The sequence below is a fragment of the Pelodiscus sinensis genome, chromosome 12 (assembly GCF_052426305.1).
Source record: "Pelodiscus sinensis isolate ZL-2025 chromosome 12, ASM5242630v1, whole genome shotgun sequence".
Lineage (NCBI taxonomy): Eukaryota > Metazoa > Chordata > Testudines > Trionychidae > Pelodiscus > Pelodiscus sinensis.
Window position 1 is genome coordinate 1,430,604 of NC_143063.1, and position 17,465 is coordinate 1,448,068.

The 17,465-nt window shown below is 63.2% G+C and overlaps 1 protein-coding gene across 1 annotated transcript; it reads right to left on the reverse strand.

Moving 5' to 3' along the window:
- Positions 1–311: 311 nt before the first annotated feature.
- On the reverse strand, positions 312–8,440 carry LOC142831130 (uncharacterized). The gene is made up of 6 exons (XM_075940692.2): positions 7,775–8,440; positions 7,089–7,140; positions 4,749–4,936; positions 3,027–3,185; positions 2,444–2,554; positions 312–1,881 (listed from the first exon to the last, which is right to left on the reverse strand). Exons 1-6 carry the CDS (start codon positions 8,216–8,218, stop codon positions 1,768–1,770), a joined length of 1,068 nt encoding a protein of 355 aa, XP_075796807.2. The 5' UTR covers positions 8,219–8,440; the 3' UTR covers positions 312–1,767.
- Between the last annotated feature and the right edge of the window lie 9,025 nt (positions 8,441–17,465).

Below are 17,465 nucleotides of genomic sequence, written 5' to 3' on the forward strand. Positions count from 1 at the left end.
CCCCCTGCATGGCCGAGGCCACGCGGGCCCTGGGAGGGAGCCGCTTTGTCTCCCGCCCTGCCTCTGTCCTCTGTCGGGGCTTTGTCACCAGCGCAGCGCCGAGCACAGGCGCGCACGGCCCCTCCACGCGGCGGGCGGCTCCAGAGACTTGCCTGGAGCCCGTTTCCCTCGGCACGGCCGGAAGCCCGGAGCTGGGCCGCTGACACGCGGCTCCGATAGCTGGACAAGTGCAACTGTGGCTCTGCACCGAACCCTTTGGCTGTTGGACCCTCACGCGCTGGCGGCGGCCTGCTCTAGTGATCAGCTGCTCCTTTGGGACGGGCAGAACCTTTTATTTGCTTTCCAGGACCTCTCCCGGGACGGGCGAGCTGCTGGCAGTGACACTGGAGAACTGGGGTGCGTGAGGGCCAGGCTGTGTGCTTGCCTGTGCGGGAGCAGCATGCTGGTGGGGGAGGGAGGGGAGCTGGCTTACGGCCACAGAGCAAAGGGCCCCAGGCCTGGGCAGCGAGCAGCCTGGTTTCTGAGCAATGTGCCCCCCCAATCCCTGGGCAAGGAGGGGGCCGGCGAGCCGGCAGAGCGAGTGGGGTGGAGAGGGTGCAAGGGAGCCAGGGCAGAGCACAGCGACTGGGACGGCCCGGCCAGGCTGAGGGGAGATGCGGACAGGGCACCGCCGGGCCTGAGGGGCACGGTGTCACGCCGGCAGTAGCCAGTCCATGTTTGCGGATGCCCCCTCCAGCTGTCTGTCCCCCCGACGCCATCCCGCCTCTGACAGAGGCTGGGTGCTCTTGGGGGCACCTCTGTGCCGTGACTGGCAGCACCCAGCACAGCAGGGCCCTGGCCAATGCAAACGGGGTAACTAGCCCACAAGGAGACAGGCAGGGGGCAGGAGGCGCCAGGGAGGGCAGGGGAGAAGGAGCCGTTCCAGCAATGCCCAGAGGCTGAGGGCCAGCAGAGGGGGCAGGGGCTGCCGGGGTTGCCCGGTGACGGAGGACAAACTGTTGGCTCGGAAGGTGGCGGCGGCTGCCAGGGCTGCCCGGCGACAGAGGACAGACCATTGGCCGGGGAGGGGCGGCGGCAGGAGGACAGACCGTTGGCCGGGGAGGGGCGGCGGCGGGAGGACAGACCGTTGGCCGGGGAGGGGCGGCGGCGGGAGGACAGACCGTTGGCCGGGGAGGGGCGGCGGCGGGAGGACAGACCGTTGGCCGGGGAGGGGCGGCGGCGGGAGGACAGACCGTTGGCCGGGGAGGGGCGGCGGCAGGAGGACAGACCGTTGGCCGGGGAGGGGCGGCGGCAGGAGGACAGACCGTTGGCCGGGGAGGGGCGGCGGCGGGAGGACAGACCGTTGGCCGGGGAGGGGCGGCGACGGAGGACAGACCGTTGGCCGGGGAGGGGCGGCGACGGAGGACAGACCGTTGGCCGGGGAGGGGCGGCGACGGAGGACAGACCGTTGGCCGGGGAGGGGCGGCGACGGGAGGACAGACCGTTGGCCGGGGAGGGGCGGCGGCGGGAGGACAGACCGTTGGCCGGGGAGGGGCGGCGGCGGGAGGACAGACCGTTGGCCGGGGAGGGGCGGCGGCGGGAGGACAGACCGTTGGCCGGGGAGGGGCGGCGGCGGGAGGACAGACCGTTGGCCGGGGAGGGGCGGCGGCGGGAGGACAGACCGTTGGCCGGGGAGGGGCGGCGGCGGGAGGACAGACCGTTGGCCGGGGAGGGGCGGCGGCGGGGATGCTGCTCTGAGCACCGGAGAGCTGCTCCGCTGGAGCCCCCTCACCAGGGCAGGCGCTGCCCTTCCCAGTCCAGGAAGGCCCCAGTGGAGGTCTGCGACAGGCCGGCCAGGACGCCCAGCATGCCCCTCACGCTGCTCTCCACCTCCAGTGGGGCCTGTGGGCGACAAAGGTCCCTCCTGAGACCAGCGGGACACGTGGGGCTGCCACAGCCACACACCCGCACCTCCGCCTGGGGCCTGGCCAGGGGCTGGGTGGCTGGGGTGGGCGCGGCCCTGGAGACCCCTGGGGCTGGGAGACTGGCCTGTGGCCAGGCTCGGGGCTGTGGGGTGGCAGGAAGTGTCTGGACAGGTGGCTGCTTTTGTTAGCACGGGGCGTGCCGACAGGGACACCTGTTGCCTGCAAACCACCATGCAGCCGGGGGTCGAGCTGCGCTGCTGGGGGCTATTCCCAGGGGTCACAGACCGAGGGGAAGACTCCTTGCCTGGGCCACCGGTCCTACAGGGGGCCCTGTGGATGCTGTGTGTCGGTGCCGAGACGCGAGGCTCCAGCGCCCTGGTAGCCGTGCCAAATTTGAAGGGCGGGGGTCTTGGGGCACCGCCGGCCTGGGTGCGGCACGGAGAGGGGAGCCACGCCCTGGCCTGCGGGGGGGGGCGGCTGGGGGAGGGAGCTGCCAGGAGGGGTACGCTGCCGGCCGTGCCAGCCTCGCGGGGCACTACCTTCTCCGTCCCCATTTCCGTTTTCACCCAGCCAGGGTGGATGGCCATGCACAAGACCCCGACCTCTTTGAGCTCTTCCGCCAGGCAGCGCGTCACTATGTTCAGAGCAGCCTGGAAGACAAAGCACAGCTGCGTGAGGGCCTCCTGCTGCTGGAGGATGGGAGCTCGGGCGGCAACGGGAGTGAACCTCCGGGGGGAGTTTGGCCCGGTGCTTCCTCCGAAGCAGGTGGCTGGTGTGGGGCCGGTTCCTCCCTTCCCGCGGGGATGGGCGGATTCTCTGATTTCAGACTGAGCTGGGCACAGCTCCAGCCAATCCAGGTGTCCCCTAAGACTTCCAGCTGGATACCTGGGGCACGGCCGTGGAGTGGCTAGGGGGACGGGTCCGTGCTTGACGGAGCCCCATGGACAGCACAGGGTGCAGGGCGAGCCAGGTACGGGCAGGAGGGCTCATGGGCAGTCACAAGGCGCGTCCATGTGTGGGGCACTGAGGCTGGGTTTAGCATTACTGCCGTAAGCCTGGAGACTTCGCCTCTAGGGCTGGCTGGGGGTCCACCCCGGCCTCCTGAGCGTGCCGGGGGCTTACCTTGCTGGCGCGATAGGGGTACATGGGGAATTCCCGGCCCCTGAGGCACAGCTCGATGGAGGCCAGTTTTGTGGACACGTTGATAACGGCCGCCTTGCTGCAGCTCAGCCCGTCTTCCCCGGCTTCCACCGCCGCCTTCTTCAGCAGGGGCAGGAACTCCTGGCGCGGATTGAAAACCCAGCACACCTCAGCAGCTGTGGGCTGGGCCACTCGGTCCCAGAGGGGAGAGCGGAGCAGCCAGGCCGTGTCGGGAACGTACCGAGCCCTGCTCCCCACGCAGGGCAGCCAAGAGCTAAAGGAGCAGCTTCTGCGCGAACAGCCCCCATCTCCATAGTCAATGGCAGACCCAGGGTCCCGCACACAGCCCTTGCCTGGCTCCCGTCCTGCCTCTCCCCTCTCCTCGGCTCGTTCCCGCCCACAAAACACACCTCTGGGGGGGAGCTGGGAGAGGAGAGGAGGTCCTGGGGAGCCCGGAAGGGAAGGAGGAGTCCCCACCTGCCAGGGGGATAAAAGGAGAATGAGGAGAATAGACAGCCCCGAGAGCCAGGAGGAGCAGAGATCAGCCGGGTCTCCGGCCGTGGACTCACCAGTCGCATGCTCAGTGTGCACGGAGCTATGGAGATGTCACACACCCCTCGCACGGCTGCCCCACGCACTCACACTGCGCTTTATTATTTTTGTACTTTTTACACCCAAAAATGTCATCGCCTGTCCAGCTACAATTAAGTTGTTTAAACAAATGAGTTGCAATCGTGGAAAAAAATTGTGTGTGTCTGAAAACTGGAGGGACTGGGGGTACTTAGTTTTTTAACGGGTACTTTATAAAAAAGGTTGAGAAACATTGGCCTAGAGACCCCAGGGAGAGGGGCCTGCCCTGGCCTGGAGGTGCAGCTGGCGTAAGCAGCGTTTCAGGGCACGTTTGTAACGAGCTGTCAGTTAGAACTGGCCACGTGGGTTTTGTTATTTTGAATGTGGCGTCTACTTTGCTCTGCCTGTTTTCACTTGCAACCGCTTAACCCCGACTGCGTGCTCTCAGCACAGCCCCTGGCGTGGACTCTCCAGCCCGTCAGTCCCTGCTCCCCGGGGGAGCAATCGGCGTGCACACCCTCCTTTCAGCCTTGGGGGGCCTGAATAACCCTGGGGGGTCTGATCCCATTTGGGGAGCGGGGCTCCCTGGAGGCTGAGCCCAGAACTGCACGCTCCTTGGGCCTGAAGAGTTTCGGTGCCTGTACTGCTCCTCGGGGAGGGGGGCAGAGTGACCTCAGCTGGGGGAGACCAGGGAGCTGGCCCGGCAGGACCGGGCAGTGAGGAGCCCCAGAGAGCAGGAAGGCGAGCGGCAGGGGCTTTGCCGGCCCTCTAGGAGCCTCCCCAGGGGGTTTCTGTGGCTGCCTGGTCACACGCTCCAGCTCAGCTGATTAGCTCAGAGCACCCAGGAGCAAACTGTGCACCCTCCTGCCAGAGGACTGCGACGTTGTGCGGCTTCATTCCCTAGGCTCCAGGCCCCGGACCAGAGGGAGGGGCCGGCTGCTTCCTGCAGCACGCCCTGCCTCCCTCCAGGCTGGCGCTCTGCCCCAACCTCCTGCAAGTCCCGTCCGCAGGCTTCCTCCTGGCCTGCAGGCAGCTCCAGCACCCGAGGGAGGCGAATCCCTTTTGACCCAGTCCCTTGCCAGGGGGAAGGGGCCCCCGTCCCCCACAACCAACAGCCAGCGAGGCCGGACGCACCTTGGTGACCTGGAGCGGCCCCACCACGTTGGTGGTGAAGACGGACAGCATCTCCTCCGGCTGCACCGACTGCAGCGTGGCGTGGGAGTTGATCCCTGCATTATTGATGAGCAGGTTCAGGCCCTGGCCGCTCAGCTGGGTCTCCACCTCCTGCAGTGCTGCTCTCACGCTGGCCAAGCTCCCGACATCTGCCAGGAAAGCAAGGGGCAGCGGGGGGACAGGTCAGCACTCAGGACGGAAGGGTCCCAGGCACAGCCCCGGGCTGGGGACCGACGGGCTGGGCAGCAGTTCGGCAGAGCGGGAGCTGGGGGTGACAGCGGATGAGTCGTTAGGGCGCCCAGGTAGACAGGCAGGCCAGCGGCACACTGGGGCGCATTAGGAGGAGCGCTGCCAGCAGAGCCAGGGCAGCGATTATTCCCCTTTATTCGGCTCTGGGGAGGCCACATCTGGAGTGTTGTGTCCAGTTCTGGGCTCCCCACTACAGAAGAGATGCGGGCGCATTGGAGAGGGTCCAGCGGAGGGCGATGCAAATGATGGGGGGGAGGCTGGAGCACACGCCCTACGAGGAGAGGCTGCAGGTTTGGGCTTGTTTACTCCGGTAGGATTGGCTGGCAGCTGGCAACGAATTAGCGGCCGCGATGGCGGGGATTCGGTCGAGCGCCCGCAGAACCCAGTGTGTGGATTACAGGACGTGGAACCAGCCGGGCCTTGCTTTGGGGGCAGAGACCAGCCCAGATCCACACAGGGTGGGAGGCGCTGGGGGAGTGGAGGGGTGGGGGCTCCGGTGGGAGGAACGTTCACCGCTAGGGAACAAACTGGGACACCCCCTTTTTCTTCTAGGGGGAGGAAGATGGGGGGAGGGTATTTTTGAAACACTTCTGCCCGGCTGCCCAAAGGGATTAAAATTCACTCGAATGAGAAAACAGTTTTCCATGTAGCCCTAAAACATCCTTTTTAAACTCCTCCGGCGGTCCCGTGGGTCAGGAGACGCGCTACCAGGAGGGCTCCTGGGGCTTGTGTCCTCCTGGCTCTGCAGTGGAGGGGGAGGAGGAGGGGAAAGGGGAGGGGAATGAGGTATTCGGGCCCCAGCTAGCCTGCCTGGGGGTTAAGTGAGCAGGTAAGGAGCCCCGCTGGGTCCCAGATGAGCCATGTGATTGACTCTGCTCCAACCACTGGGCAGGGCTGCCCACAGCCTGACAACAGGGTCTGCTTTTAAAACCCGTAGTTTTGGGTGGTTTAACATATCTGAGCTAGTGCCACGTTACTAGGTGCAGGCACAAAAATTAGCTTTGTTTTGTCTGACTGCCTTTTGTAGTTAGCTTCATTGTATTTGGATATATATGTGGCATTTTAGTTTTCGGATTTACTTGTGTAAACATGACTTGGCATTTGAGGACTGACCCCCTGCATAAAAAACACCCTAAAATCATGCCTTTTCTACGGAGAGATTTCTTGTTTTTATGATTCTCTGTCTGGATAATATGGGGAGTGTGGATCAGCCTGTTAGAAAAGTTCCCAGACTTTTTGTTTTGTAAAGCGCAAACTGTTCTTGTAAAGTTTTGCTAATAAATGTCTGGTTTATAAATTTTAATAGAGGGTTTAATGGCTGTATTTTGTTTAAGTTTGTGAGAATTAATCCCTTTTGTCTTGAAAGTTTTAGCTGATGGTTTTTGGTTCATTAGTTGACATTAGAATTTGCTGAATTAAATATAACTATTTGACTTAAATGCCAAATAATAGCTAACTAGTGCGTTTGTAGCACAGGTGTCCGTGTGTTACATTTTTTTAGCAGGTCGCCTTTATTTAAAGTTTTTGTGTTTTAGGAAGGGGCATTTTAAGAGAAGAAGAGAAAACGCCAGGTTCTTGCTGTTTTAAGCCATTCTATTATTTTCGCAAGATCAAGCATTTTTAATTCACTTTTTTTGAAAAATCATTCTGCTCGAGCATTTAAAGATTTGTATATTTTTTTACAAAGCAATTTTCTGTCTTCTAACCCAACTGTCAGTCCCATCACTGGGACGCTCTGAAAGTTGGGTTAGTTCTTACTAGGATTTATTTCCCCTTAATGTTTGTTACGTCCAGACCATTTTTAAAAAGCTGCCAACCCCTGGAGGCACTTTTGGACCCTGAGACAAAACGCCCATTGCTGTTCAGTGGAACAAGTTTTCTTTGCCTTGTTATTTACAGGAGGGGCTTTAGGAGGCTGCTTGAACCACCCGCGTTCAGTACCCGGTACGATGCCAGGGTGATACCTGGGGACGGAGGAACAGGCCCGCTTGGGGAGGCTGGAGCCAGAGGAGGGAGCCCCATGCAGTCTGGGGCCATGGGACAATTCCATACCTAGCTGAACCAGCCGCACGGAGGGGTACTTGGCCGCCAGTTTCCGCAGGGCCTGGAAAGGGAGGGAGAAGAGAAGCTGGAATTAGAAGAGCGCTGCTACCGTGCACCCAGGGCTCCAGCCTCTGGCCGACCTACGCGCCACTGGGCTGCTGTTCGTTCTGCCCTCGTGACCTGCATCTTTCTCGGCAGCTCCCAGTCCTGAGTGTCTCCCTAGGCTCCATGCCAGAGAGAGGCCCCTGGGTAAGGCTGCCGCCCCCTCCATGCCTCTGCCTGTGCTGGGGGCCAGGCAGCACAGGCCTCCAGGCCACTGCAGCAAAGGGGCCATGGGGCAGCCGCTCACCCGTGGGCTAGACTAGCCTGGGCTCAGCCCCACTAGCCCACCCTGCTTTGCCCCTTCCTCTGCTGCTTGACCAAAGTACCGCGTGTCCTGTATTTTTTGGGGGACCATCTGGCAACCCCAGCTGCAGCTGAGGGGCCGCGGAGGAGCCGGGGCTCCACAGGGTCGCTGCTGCAGCCAGGCCCAGCACCCCGGGCCCGGCCGGCCATCGCAGACAGCCTGGGGGACACGTGCCGGGAGGTGCCGAGAGCCAAGTGGCCCGTCGGGCCAGACACCCCCTTTCCCGCCTAGCCGCTGCGCCCCAGGCCAGCCCCAGGCCCGGCCTCCATTTCTTGCCTGGCTCTCGTACCTGGCCTTTCGGTCCGCTCGGGTCTCGGCAGGTGGCAAAGATGCGTTCGGGGGGCGCGGGGCCCTCCGCCAGCTGCCTCACCAGCTCCAGCCCGATGCCCTGTTTGGACCCGGTCACCAAGACATTCCGCGCCAGAGGAGCCATCGCTGCCCTTCGCTGTCCACAGAGCCAACGGACCTTGCCCAGCCCGGCTGCAACTCCTTGTGGGTAAACATTAGCCCGGGCGCCTGGGCAGGTTGCTTTGTGCCTGCTCAGCACGGTCTCGCCTGGCCGTGACGGCAGCCGTGCTGCAGGGCCGAGGCCGCTGGTGGGGCGCGAGGCGCAGAGCCGCTCCCCCCACCGCTGCCACCCTCCCACAGCGCAAGGCCAGGGCCTAAGGGAGGCGCCCCGGGGCTGGGACCAGCGCTGGAACCCGAGAGCCCGGAAAGCGACAGGGCCGGCCATGCTGGTCCTTCGCCAGCTGCTGCTGCTCACAGACGCGCGCAGGCTGCAAGCGCGACCCCTCTGGGCGGAGCCGGGGCGGGGATGCCCAGGGGCCGTTCTGCAGCCCTGCCGGGGCCGCTCCGCGGAGACGTCGGCCCAGTGAGGGGGGGCAGGAACCGGGGGTCGCACGGGGACCCGGGCAGCTCCGGTCAGGCCTTGAATAGCTCAGGTGGCCCTGCCCCGCTCCCTGCGCTGCTGGCATTCCCCTCCGGCCCCCGGCATGGGGGGGCGGTGTGCTGCGCCCGCCCCCAACGCAAGCTCAGCTCCCATTGGCCAGGAACCAATGGGACACGAGTGCACCGGGGGCAGGCACTGGGCACAGCCACATGGTCACGCCTCCATCTTGTCCCTGCCAGAGATAAACGCCACCCGGAGCCTGCGCCCCAAACCTCCTACTAGACTGCAACCCCCCCGCCCAGCCCAGCGCTCCCGCCAGCACCCCAAGGCCGGCAGCCTGGACCTCACCCCCCCACCAGAACCCTCTCCCCTCCCGCGCCCCGACCCCTGCCCCAGCCCAGCGCTCCCGCCAGCACCCCAAGGCCGGCAGCCTGGACCTCACCCCCCAGCCAGAACCCTCTCCCCTCCCGCGCCCCGACCCCAGCCCAGCGCTCCCGCCAGCACCCCAAGGCCGGCAGCCTGGACCTCACCCCCCCGCCAGAACCTTCTCCCCTCCCGCGCCCCGACCCCTGCCCCAGCCCAGCGCTCCCGCCAGCACCCCAAGGCCGGCAGCCTGGACCTCACCCCCCCGCCAGAACCTTCTCCCCTCCCGCGCCCCGACCCCTGCCCCAGCCCAGCGCTCCCGCCAGCACCCCAAGGCCGGCAGCCTGGACCTCACCCCCCAGCCAGAACCCTCTCCCCTCCCGCGCCCCGACCCCTGCCCCAGCCCAGCGCTCCCGCCAGCACCCCAAGGCCGGCAGCCTGGACCACACCCCCCAGCCAGAACCTTCTCCCCTCCCGCGCCCCGACCCCTGCCCCAGCCCAGCGCTCCCGCCAGCACCCCAAGGCCGGCAGCCTGGACCACACCCCCCAGCCAGAACCTTCTCCCCTCCTGCGCCCCGACCCCTGCCCCAGCCCAGCGCTCCCGCCAGCACCCCAAGGCCGGCAGCCTGGACCTCACCCCCCAGCCAGAACCCTCTCCCCTCCTGCGCCCCGACCCCTGCCCCAGCCCAGCGCTCCCGCCAGCACCCCAAGGCCGGCAGCCTGGACCTCACCCCCCAGCCAGAACCCTCTCCCCTCCCGCGCCCCGACCCCTGCCCCAGCCCACAGCCCCTTCCTGAACCCCAAAGCCGGCAGCCTGGACCTCACCCCCCAGCCAGAACCCTCTCCCCTCCTGCGCCCCGACCCCTGCCCCAGCCCACAGCCCCTTCCTGAACCCCAAAGCCGGCAGCCTGGACCTCACCCCCCAGCCAGAACCCTCTCCCATCCTGCGCCCCGACCCCTGCCCCAGCCCACAGCCCCTTCCTGAACCCCAAAGCCGGCAGCCTGGACCTCACCCCCCAGCCAGAACCCTCTCCCCTCCTGCGCCCCGACCCCTGCCCCAGCCCACAGCCCCTTCCTGAACCCCAAAGCCGGCAGCCTGGACCTCACCCCCCAGCCAGAACCCTCTCCCCTCCTGCGCCCCGACCCCTGCCCCAGCCCACAGCCCCTTCCTGAACCCCAAAGCCGGCAGCCTGGACCTCACCCCCCAGCCAGAACCCTCTCCCCTCCTGCGCCCCGACCCCTGCCCCAGCCCACAGCCCCTTCCTGAACCCCAAAGCCGGCAGCCTGGACCTCACCCCCCAGCCAGAACCCTCTCCCCTCCCGCGCCCCGACCCCTGCCCCAGCCCAGCGCTCCCGCCAGCACCCCAAGGCCGGCAGCCTGGACCTCACCCCCCAGCCAGAACCCTCTCCCCTCCCGCGCCCCGACCCCTGCCCCAGCCCAGCGCTCCCGCCAGCACCCCAAGGCCGGCAGCCTGGACCTCACCCCCCCGCCAGAACCCTCTCCCCTCCCGCGCCCCGACCCCTGCCCCAGCCCACAGCCCCTTCCTGAACCCCAAAGCCGGCAGCCTGGACCTCACCCCCCAGCCAGAACCCTCTCCCCTCCTGCCAGCACCCCAAAGCCGGCAGCCTGGACCTCACCCCCCAGCCAGAACCCTCTCCCCTCCTGCGCCCCGACCCCTGCCCCAGCCCACAGCCCCTTCCTGAACCCCAAAGCCGGCAGCCTGGACCTCACCCCCCAGCCAGAACCCTCTCCCCTCCTGCGCCCCGACCCCTGCCCCAGCCCACAGCCCCTTCCTGAACCCCAAAGCCGGCAGCCTGGACCTCACCCCCCAGCCAGAACCCTCTCCCCTCCTGCGCCCCGGCCCCCGCCCCAGCCCACAGCCCCTTCCTGAACCCCAAAGCTGGCAGCCTGGACCTCACCCCCCAGCCAGAACCCTCTCCCCTCCTGCGCCCCGGCCCCTGCCCCAGCAGCCAGGGCTGGATTACCCAATAGGCAGACTAAGCACGCGCTTAGGGCACCAGCAAACCAGGGGCACCAAAAAAAACAAAAAACCCCAGAGGAGATGACAGTCTGGTGTTGTTTTTAGTTTGAATTACATGGGGGGGGGCACCATAATCTTTTCAGTGCTTGGGGTCTCCAGAGGTCTGAGTCCGGCCTGCGGGCAGCCCTGGAGAGCCAGCGGGCAGCCAGAGCCGCGCCCTGCCCCGGCAGTGAAGGTGTGTGGGTGCGGGGTGAGCCGTGGCGGAGGAGGGGGCAGGGCGCGGGCCTGGGGGTTTCTGCAAACAGGAAGCTGGCAGCCCAGGTCTCCGTGTCCAAGTTGCTCGAGGAGCTTTACCACGGCCAGGGCCAGCAATCCGGTGCCACTGCGGCGTCGGCGGCGCCTCCCCCTCCACGCCCTGCCCCCGACGGCCTGGGGAGACCCCCGAGGCCACGCTCGCCGTCCAGCTGGGGGCAGTGTGAAGGCCGTGCCTCGGGAACGGGCGCCGCCGGGGGCACGGCCGGCAGGGGAGCTGGACGAGCACTGGGCACTTCCCAAGGGCCTGCGGACAAGGAAGGGCTGGAGCCGCACAGCACTGCCAAGCGAGAGCAACGCTGAGCAGACACCCGCGGGGCGAGTGGTTCCCAGCACAGACACGGGAGGGCAAGGAGCCGGGTTCCCTCCATGCTGCGGGGCCGCGCAGCTGCCTATTAAGCCCCGTGCAGGGCTCAAGGCAGCCGCACACAGAGCTGCCACGGCCGGGCGTGTCGGGGGGAGCCACCGCCGAGAGTCCCTCTTCAGGGTGACTTACGTAGAGGCAGGGCTGTTCACACCCACGAGCGGGGTCCTCCGCTCCCAGGCACCAAACCAGCCACACGGAGCACGTCTGTTCCCCACTCTGGCCAGCAAGGGGTCACACAAGAAGCCCCCTCAAACCCCCCAGCCCTCCCTTACACAGGGGGGAGGTTATAACCCATCCCCCACCTCCCCTCAGACACCCCAGTGCTCCCTGTGCCCCCCCAGCCCCCCTCACACAGGGGAGAGGTTATAACCCATCCCCCACCTCCGCCCCAGACACCCCAGTGCTCCCTGTGCCCCCCAGCCCCCCTTACACAGGGGGGAGGTTATAACCCATCCCCCACCTCCCTCACACACCCCAGTGCTCCCTGTGCCCCCCAGCCCCCCTTACAAAGGGGAGAGGTTATAACCCATCCCCCACCTCCCCTCACACACCCCAGCACTCCCTGTGCCCCCCAGCCCCCCTCACACAGGGGAGAGGTTATAACCCATCCCCCACCTCCCCTCAGACACCCCAGTGCTCCCTGTGCCCCCCTGCCCCCCTTACAAAGGGGAGAGGTTATAACCCATCCCCCACCTCCCTCACACACCCCAGTGCTCCCTGTGCCCCCAGCCCCCCCTCACACAGGGGAGAGGTTATAACCCATCCCCCACCTCCCCTCAGACACCCCAGTGCTCCCTGTGCCCCCCAGCCCCCCTTACACAGGGGAGCGGTTATAACCCATCCCCCACCTCCCCTCAGACACCCCAGTGCTCCCTGTGCCCCCCAGCCCCCCTCACACAGGGGAGAGGTTATAACCCATCCCCCACCTCCCCTCAGACACCCCAGTGCTCCCTGTGCCCCCCAGCCCCCTTACACAGGGGAGAGGTTATAACCCATCCCCCACCTCCCCTCAGACACCCCAGTGCGCCCTGTGTCACATTCCCAGGTCAATTTATACCTTAGACGAGGGCTACTCAACTTTGGAAACCCTGGGAGGCCACAATAATACAGCACATGCCGAGGGCCGAGGGCCGCAACGGAAGTGTGGTTGCCTGGATATATATATATGCAATTATGCAAATAGCTTCTTTCACACTGACAGGCATGACTACAAAGGTTAAGGCAAGCCTACACAACACGCAGGCCCCATTGAAGTCAGTGCTGCTGATATTCATGAAACGCAACGTTGACCCGGTTTCCACCCGTGACAGCGCTTGGAATGAGCGATGACAGGCCAGGAATTGACCTATTCCACGGCATAGCAACAGGAGACCGTTCTGTTGACTAATTTTGTTTTAGCTCCCAGCTGTGGGCTGCGTGCTGCGCCCCAAAGCGGGCCGCGAAGAAATGGGCGGCGTGATGAGCAGCCCTGCCTTAGGTCTCACCCCACACAGCTGGCTGGGCCAGTCCTTTAGCAGCTACACTCGGCTCGTTAGCGGAATCACACACGCACTGATTGCCCAGCTCAGGTGCAGGCGGGCAGCGAGAGGGATGAACTGCTGGCTGACGACAGGTCTCCAGGGCCCGCCTGTGGCCGGGAGGGGTCGTTCAGTCCGTCCTTCAGAGGTGAGAAGCCGGACCAAGGGGCGGGATTTCCAGAGCTCTTTGTACGCCCTCGGCCAGCTGGAGGGAATCCCGTTGCTCTTGCACATCCCACGTTGGCGCGTGGCGCCCGGGGGCCAGTGCCCGTCCACGCAGGACTCGGGTCTTTGCAGGTGGATGCCAGTGCGCCCAGCCGGAAGGTTTGCAGGAAAGTCCATTCAGTGTAGGTGCCTCCCATGCGCGGCTGTTCATTGAATGATTCTGGCCACTTGACTGCCCTTCCCAGACAGGCTGGCCGGCTGCTCTTGGGGGGTACGCCAGGGCTCACACTTGACACAGCCAATCTTCCCATCCAAAACGCTACGTGCCCACAAATAGCACGGCCAGCACCAGCAAACCATCAGCTTCGCATGGACATCACGTGGTACGAACTCTGCGCCCCACCCCGCTGACGTCCACAGGGCTCCTTCGGCCAGACGGCGCTGGGGCGGCCGTAGGGAGGGCGGCAGAGACCGCCCTTGTCTGAGCCTGGCGCGGTTCACAGGCCCTGGGAGGGGCTAACGCTCTAGGCCGAAGGATGATGCCTTTGGTCAGAGGGCCTGCGGAGGGGAACGTCTGGTTTTACAGGCTGCAGTCCTGTCCAGCAGGCCAAGCTCTGGAGAACGTCGATATTCCGGTGGTCCCTGCAGGGCGGCGGGAAGCTTGAATTTCCGTCCCAGATAAGCAATGGGCAGACCTCCGGGCACACTAAGGCGCTGTTTCAGCACGCAGAGCCTGACCAGCCCTGCCCTGGAACTGCGCCTTTCCTTTAGCACCCGCCAGCAGGGGCGAATAATCCGTGGTAAGAACAACAAAATGCTGAATTTGCCAGGAGACCGAGTCCAAGGTCATTCTATGCGCCCGGGCCCTCGCTGAGGGACCCTGACTCACCCCCTCCCTGCCGGTTACTTACAGGTTTGGCCATCTGCACTGGGAGATGTTACAGAATCACAGCTAGCCAGCGCGTGCTAGGAGCAGTTCGCACCAACGCAGGCCGTGAAGGGTTAAATATTCTGCCAGCCCGTTGAACTGCCCCAGTGCAGAAACACGCCTCTCGGCTGAGGAGTACGCAGACACTTAGGCCGCTCTCGCGCACAGGAAAATCGGTCCCTTAGTCTGTGGTGTCCTTACCGGAGCCGTTCCATTGCCACGCAGTCTGCACTTGCTGTTCAAGCGTGTTGGAAATGCTAGCTAGTTTCTAGTGGCAAGTGTATTAGCTGGTTATTATCTTCTCAAACCTCAGCAAGACACTGCTCTATTTGTGTGTGTTTAATATATATAGTTCAGTACAGAGGATGCTGGGAAAGCTGGGTTACTTTAGCAGGATTTAAAGAAAATACCCGGTGTTGACAAAGTAACAGTTAATCTCCCGCTGGCTGCTCTGATTTGATAAGTCAGCATCTTTTTAAAATGCTTGTAACTAATGCCAAAGCAGCTACGTGATATTTACCGTATTTTCCGGCGTATAAGATGACTTTTTATGCTAAAAAACATCCCCCAAAAATCGGGGGTCGTCTTACACGCCGGGGCTTTTCTCGCTCCGGAGGACACAGACTGCGGGACCTTGCAGTCCCGCCGCCCGTGTACTCCGGGGCGAGAAAAGCTGCTCCGCGTCTCCCTGGTCTGCAGACCAGGAAGATGCGGAGCAAAGCCGTGGAGGGGCTCCGGCAGCGGGGCAGCCCAGGCGCGCCTGGGATGCCCCTCCACGGCTTTGTGAAGCCGCGGGGGAAGCCGGCAGCGGGGCAGCCCAGACGCGCTGCGGCTGTCCCGCTGCCGGCGTCCTCAGAGGCTTTGCTCCCGGTGTCCCTGGTCTGCTGGAGACGGTCCCCAGCAGACCAGAGGCACCGGGAGCAAAGACGAAGCGGCGGCGGGGTGCCGCGATTCTGAGGCTTTGCTCTGGCAAAGCCTCAGAAGCGTGGGACCCCACCGCTGCCGCGGCTTTGCTCCCAGTGCCTCTGGTCTGCTGAGGACCATCTCCAGCAGACCAGGGACACCGGGAGCAAAGCCGGGGAGGCGGAGGGGCGCTGGGGCGCTGCCGGTTGGCCTCTTAAGGGGGGGTAGTCTTATACGGCGAGTATAAGACGAAAACCTATCTTTTAACTAGAAAATTAGGGGGTCGTCTTATATGCCCAGTAGCCTTATATGCCGGAAAATACGGTATTTTTTAACATCAGACATATGTGACTCAACAAAATTAGTGCCATCAGGGTTGGGACTGCCCTCCGAAAATGGATCCTGTGACACTCACCATACTTACGGTTTGTTGTCTGGGGTTGAGAAGCACTTCCCTTGAACAGTTGGATCCGGTTAGTCTGATAAATGTTATCCACTTTGCCTTGAGTTCCGGTAACTTGTACATTGATGAAATCACAGCCACAATAGAATCATAGAATGGGATGAAACCTCGAGAGGTCGTCAAATCCACTTCCCTGCCCTCATGGCAGGACCAAGCACCTCTACATCAGTGTTTCTCAACCAGTGGTACGCGTCCCCTTAGGGGTACTTGAGAGATATCTGGGGGGGGCACGTCAACAACTGACATTTGGAGAAAACTGAATTTTTGTTCTAAGTTTTACAGCGCTTTATTATTTTTGGACCTTTTTACACCCAAAAATGTCATTGCCTGCCCGACTATGATTAAGTTGTTAAAACAAATGTGTTGCAATGGTAGAAAAAAAATGGTGTCTGAAAACTGTAGGGACTGAGGGTACTTTATTTTTTTTTAAAGGGGTACTGTAGAAGCCATTTCATATTTAGCTAAAAGCCACTTCATAGAACAGAAGCCAATTAAGATTCTCACTTCTGCACGTACACTAGAAAGTTCACTGACCTTCACCAATGTGAGAAAGGCCAGGAGGATGGGCTGTTGGAATGTGTTAATGAACTATTTTGAGCTGAAGCTCAAACTCCCTAAAAAAACCTGTTTCTTTCTGTGCTGATAACAATTTCTCTTTGAAGTTTGTTTTGTTGGAATGCCCTGGCATCAGACTTGTTTGGTTAAGGGCATAAAATACGAGGATTGATTGTGTTGAGCAGCCTTACTGGGCCCAGCTCACTTGGCTTTACTGATCAATAAAGCTGCCTGTTTAGCAGCCTAAAACTGAGGGAGGCTTTTGCTTCGACAGCACTTTATACAAAAAAGGTTGAGAACCACTGATCTAGCCCATCCCTGGCAGGTGTCTGTCTACCCTGCTCTTCAATATCTCCAGGGAGGGACACTCCACAACCTCCCTGGGCAATTCATTCCAGTGTTTCACCCCCCTGAACAGGCAGGAAGTGTTTCCTAACGTCCAACTTCAACCTCCCTGGCTGCAGTTTAAGCCCGTTGCTGCTTGTCCTGTCCTCAAAGGCCAAGGAGAACAATTTGTCTCCCACCTCCCTGTGGCCCCCTTTTAGTTCCCTGCAAACCGCTCTCATGTCCCCTCTCCATCTTCTCTTTTCTAAACTAAACAAGCCCAGTTCCTTCAGCCGTCCCTCCTAGCTCATGTTCTCTAGAACGTTCATCAGCTTTGTTGCTCTTCTCTGGACCCTCTCCAATTTCTCCACATCTTTCCTGAAATGTGGTGCCCACCGCTCTTACTGTGGCATCTCTGATTGGCTGCTCAGGCATAGAAGGCAGGCAGTGGGGGCAGGCAGCCAAGCCGAGGGCTGCAGCCAAGCCCAGAGGCCAGGTGACAGGCAGATGGGACAGCTTCCCAAACACTCCCAGGCCAGGGCAGAGCAGGCCTGTGCCCCGGCTAGGCTCCTTCCCACCACGTGCACAGCAGGCCCCCACCGCCCAGAAGGGCCGAGCCCCCCCACGGCCTCTCCTGGCCACTGCCTCCCGGTGTGTGAGCCCCCGCTGACTCCACGAGCGAGCTGCCCCCCTGGGGCCACTGGGGCATGTGGACCTTCCCCCCACGCCCAGGGAAGCGTGACCCTCCCCACCTCCAGGGCACTGCCCTCCCCCACCCAGTGGGCGCAGGCAGAGAGGGCCCCACCCCCAAGAAGGCCCAGCCCCACGGCTAGAAACACCCAAGGTGCCCCATGGCTCCTGGCCGCCCCTCCCAGCGCTCCCTGCTGCTCTGGGGGAAGGGGCGTCTCGGCAGGTAGCCGCGCCGGCCGGGAGCGCTCGGCCTGGCGAACTCGGTACACTGCGCGGGAATTGCCCGGGCTCTCCCTGGGCTCCCTGCCCTGCGGTGACTGCTGGGGGCCGGGCCCACGGGCTGCGACCCAGTCAGAGGTTCAGGGCTTGGGACAAGGAGACCCCTGAACGGCGCCTGACCCCCCCGAGCCGCAGTCGGCCTGAGACACCCCCCATGCGCCCTGAGCAGCCTGGTGTTCTTCCCGCCCCATCCCCACCCCGACCCCCCAGCTCCTCTGGCGCGGGCCGGGCAGGCAGGGCTGC

What these genes read in the sequence shown, in the direction of transcription:
- LOC142831130 (XM_075940692.2), bottom strand. Translation starts at nt 8,218, where the DNA reads ATGGCCGGCCCTGTCGCTTTCCGGGCTCTCGGGTTCCAGCGCTGGTCC. An exon ending in CGTGCGGCTGGTTCAGCTAG is followed by an intron (nt 4,937 to 7,088) that starts GTATGGAATTGT and finishes CTTTCCTGGCAG; the next exon opens with ATGTCGGGAGCTTGGCCAGC. An exon ending in ACCCCTATCGCGCCAGCAAG is followed by an intron (nt 2,555 to 3,026) that starts GTAAGCCCCCGG and finishes TTTGTCTTCCAG; the next exon opens with GCTGCTCTGAACATAGTGAC.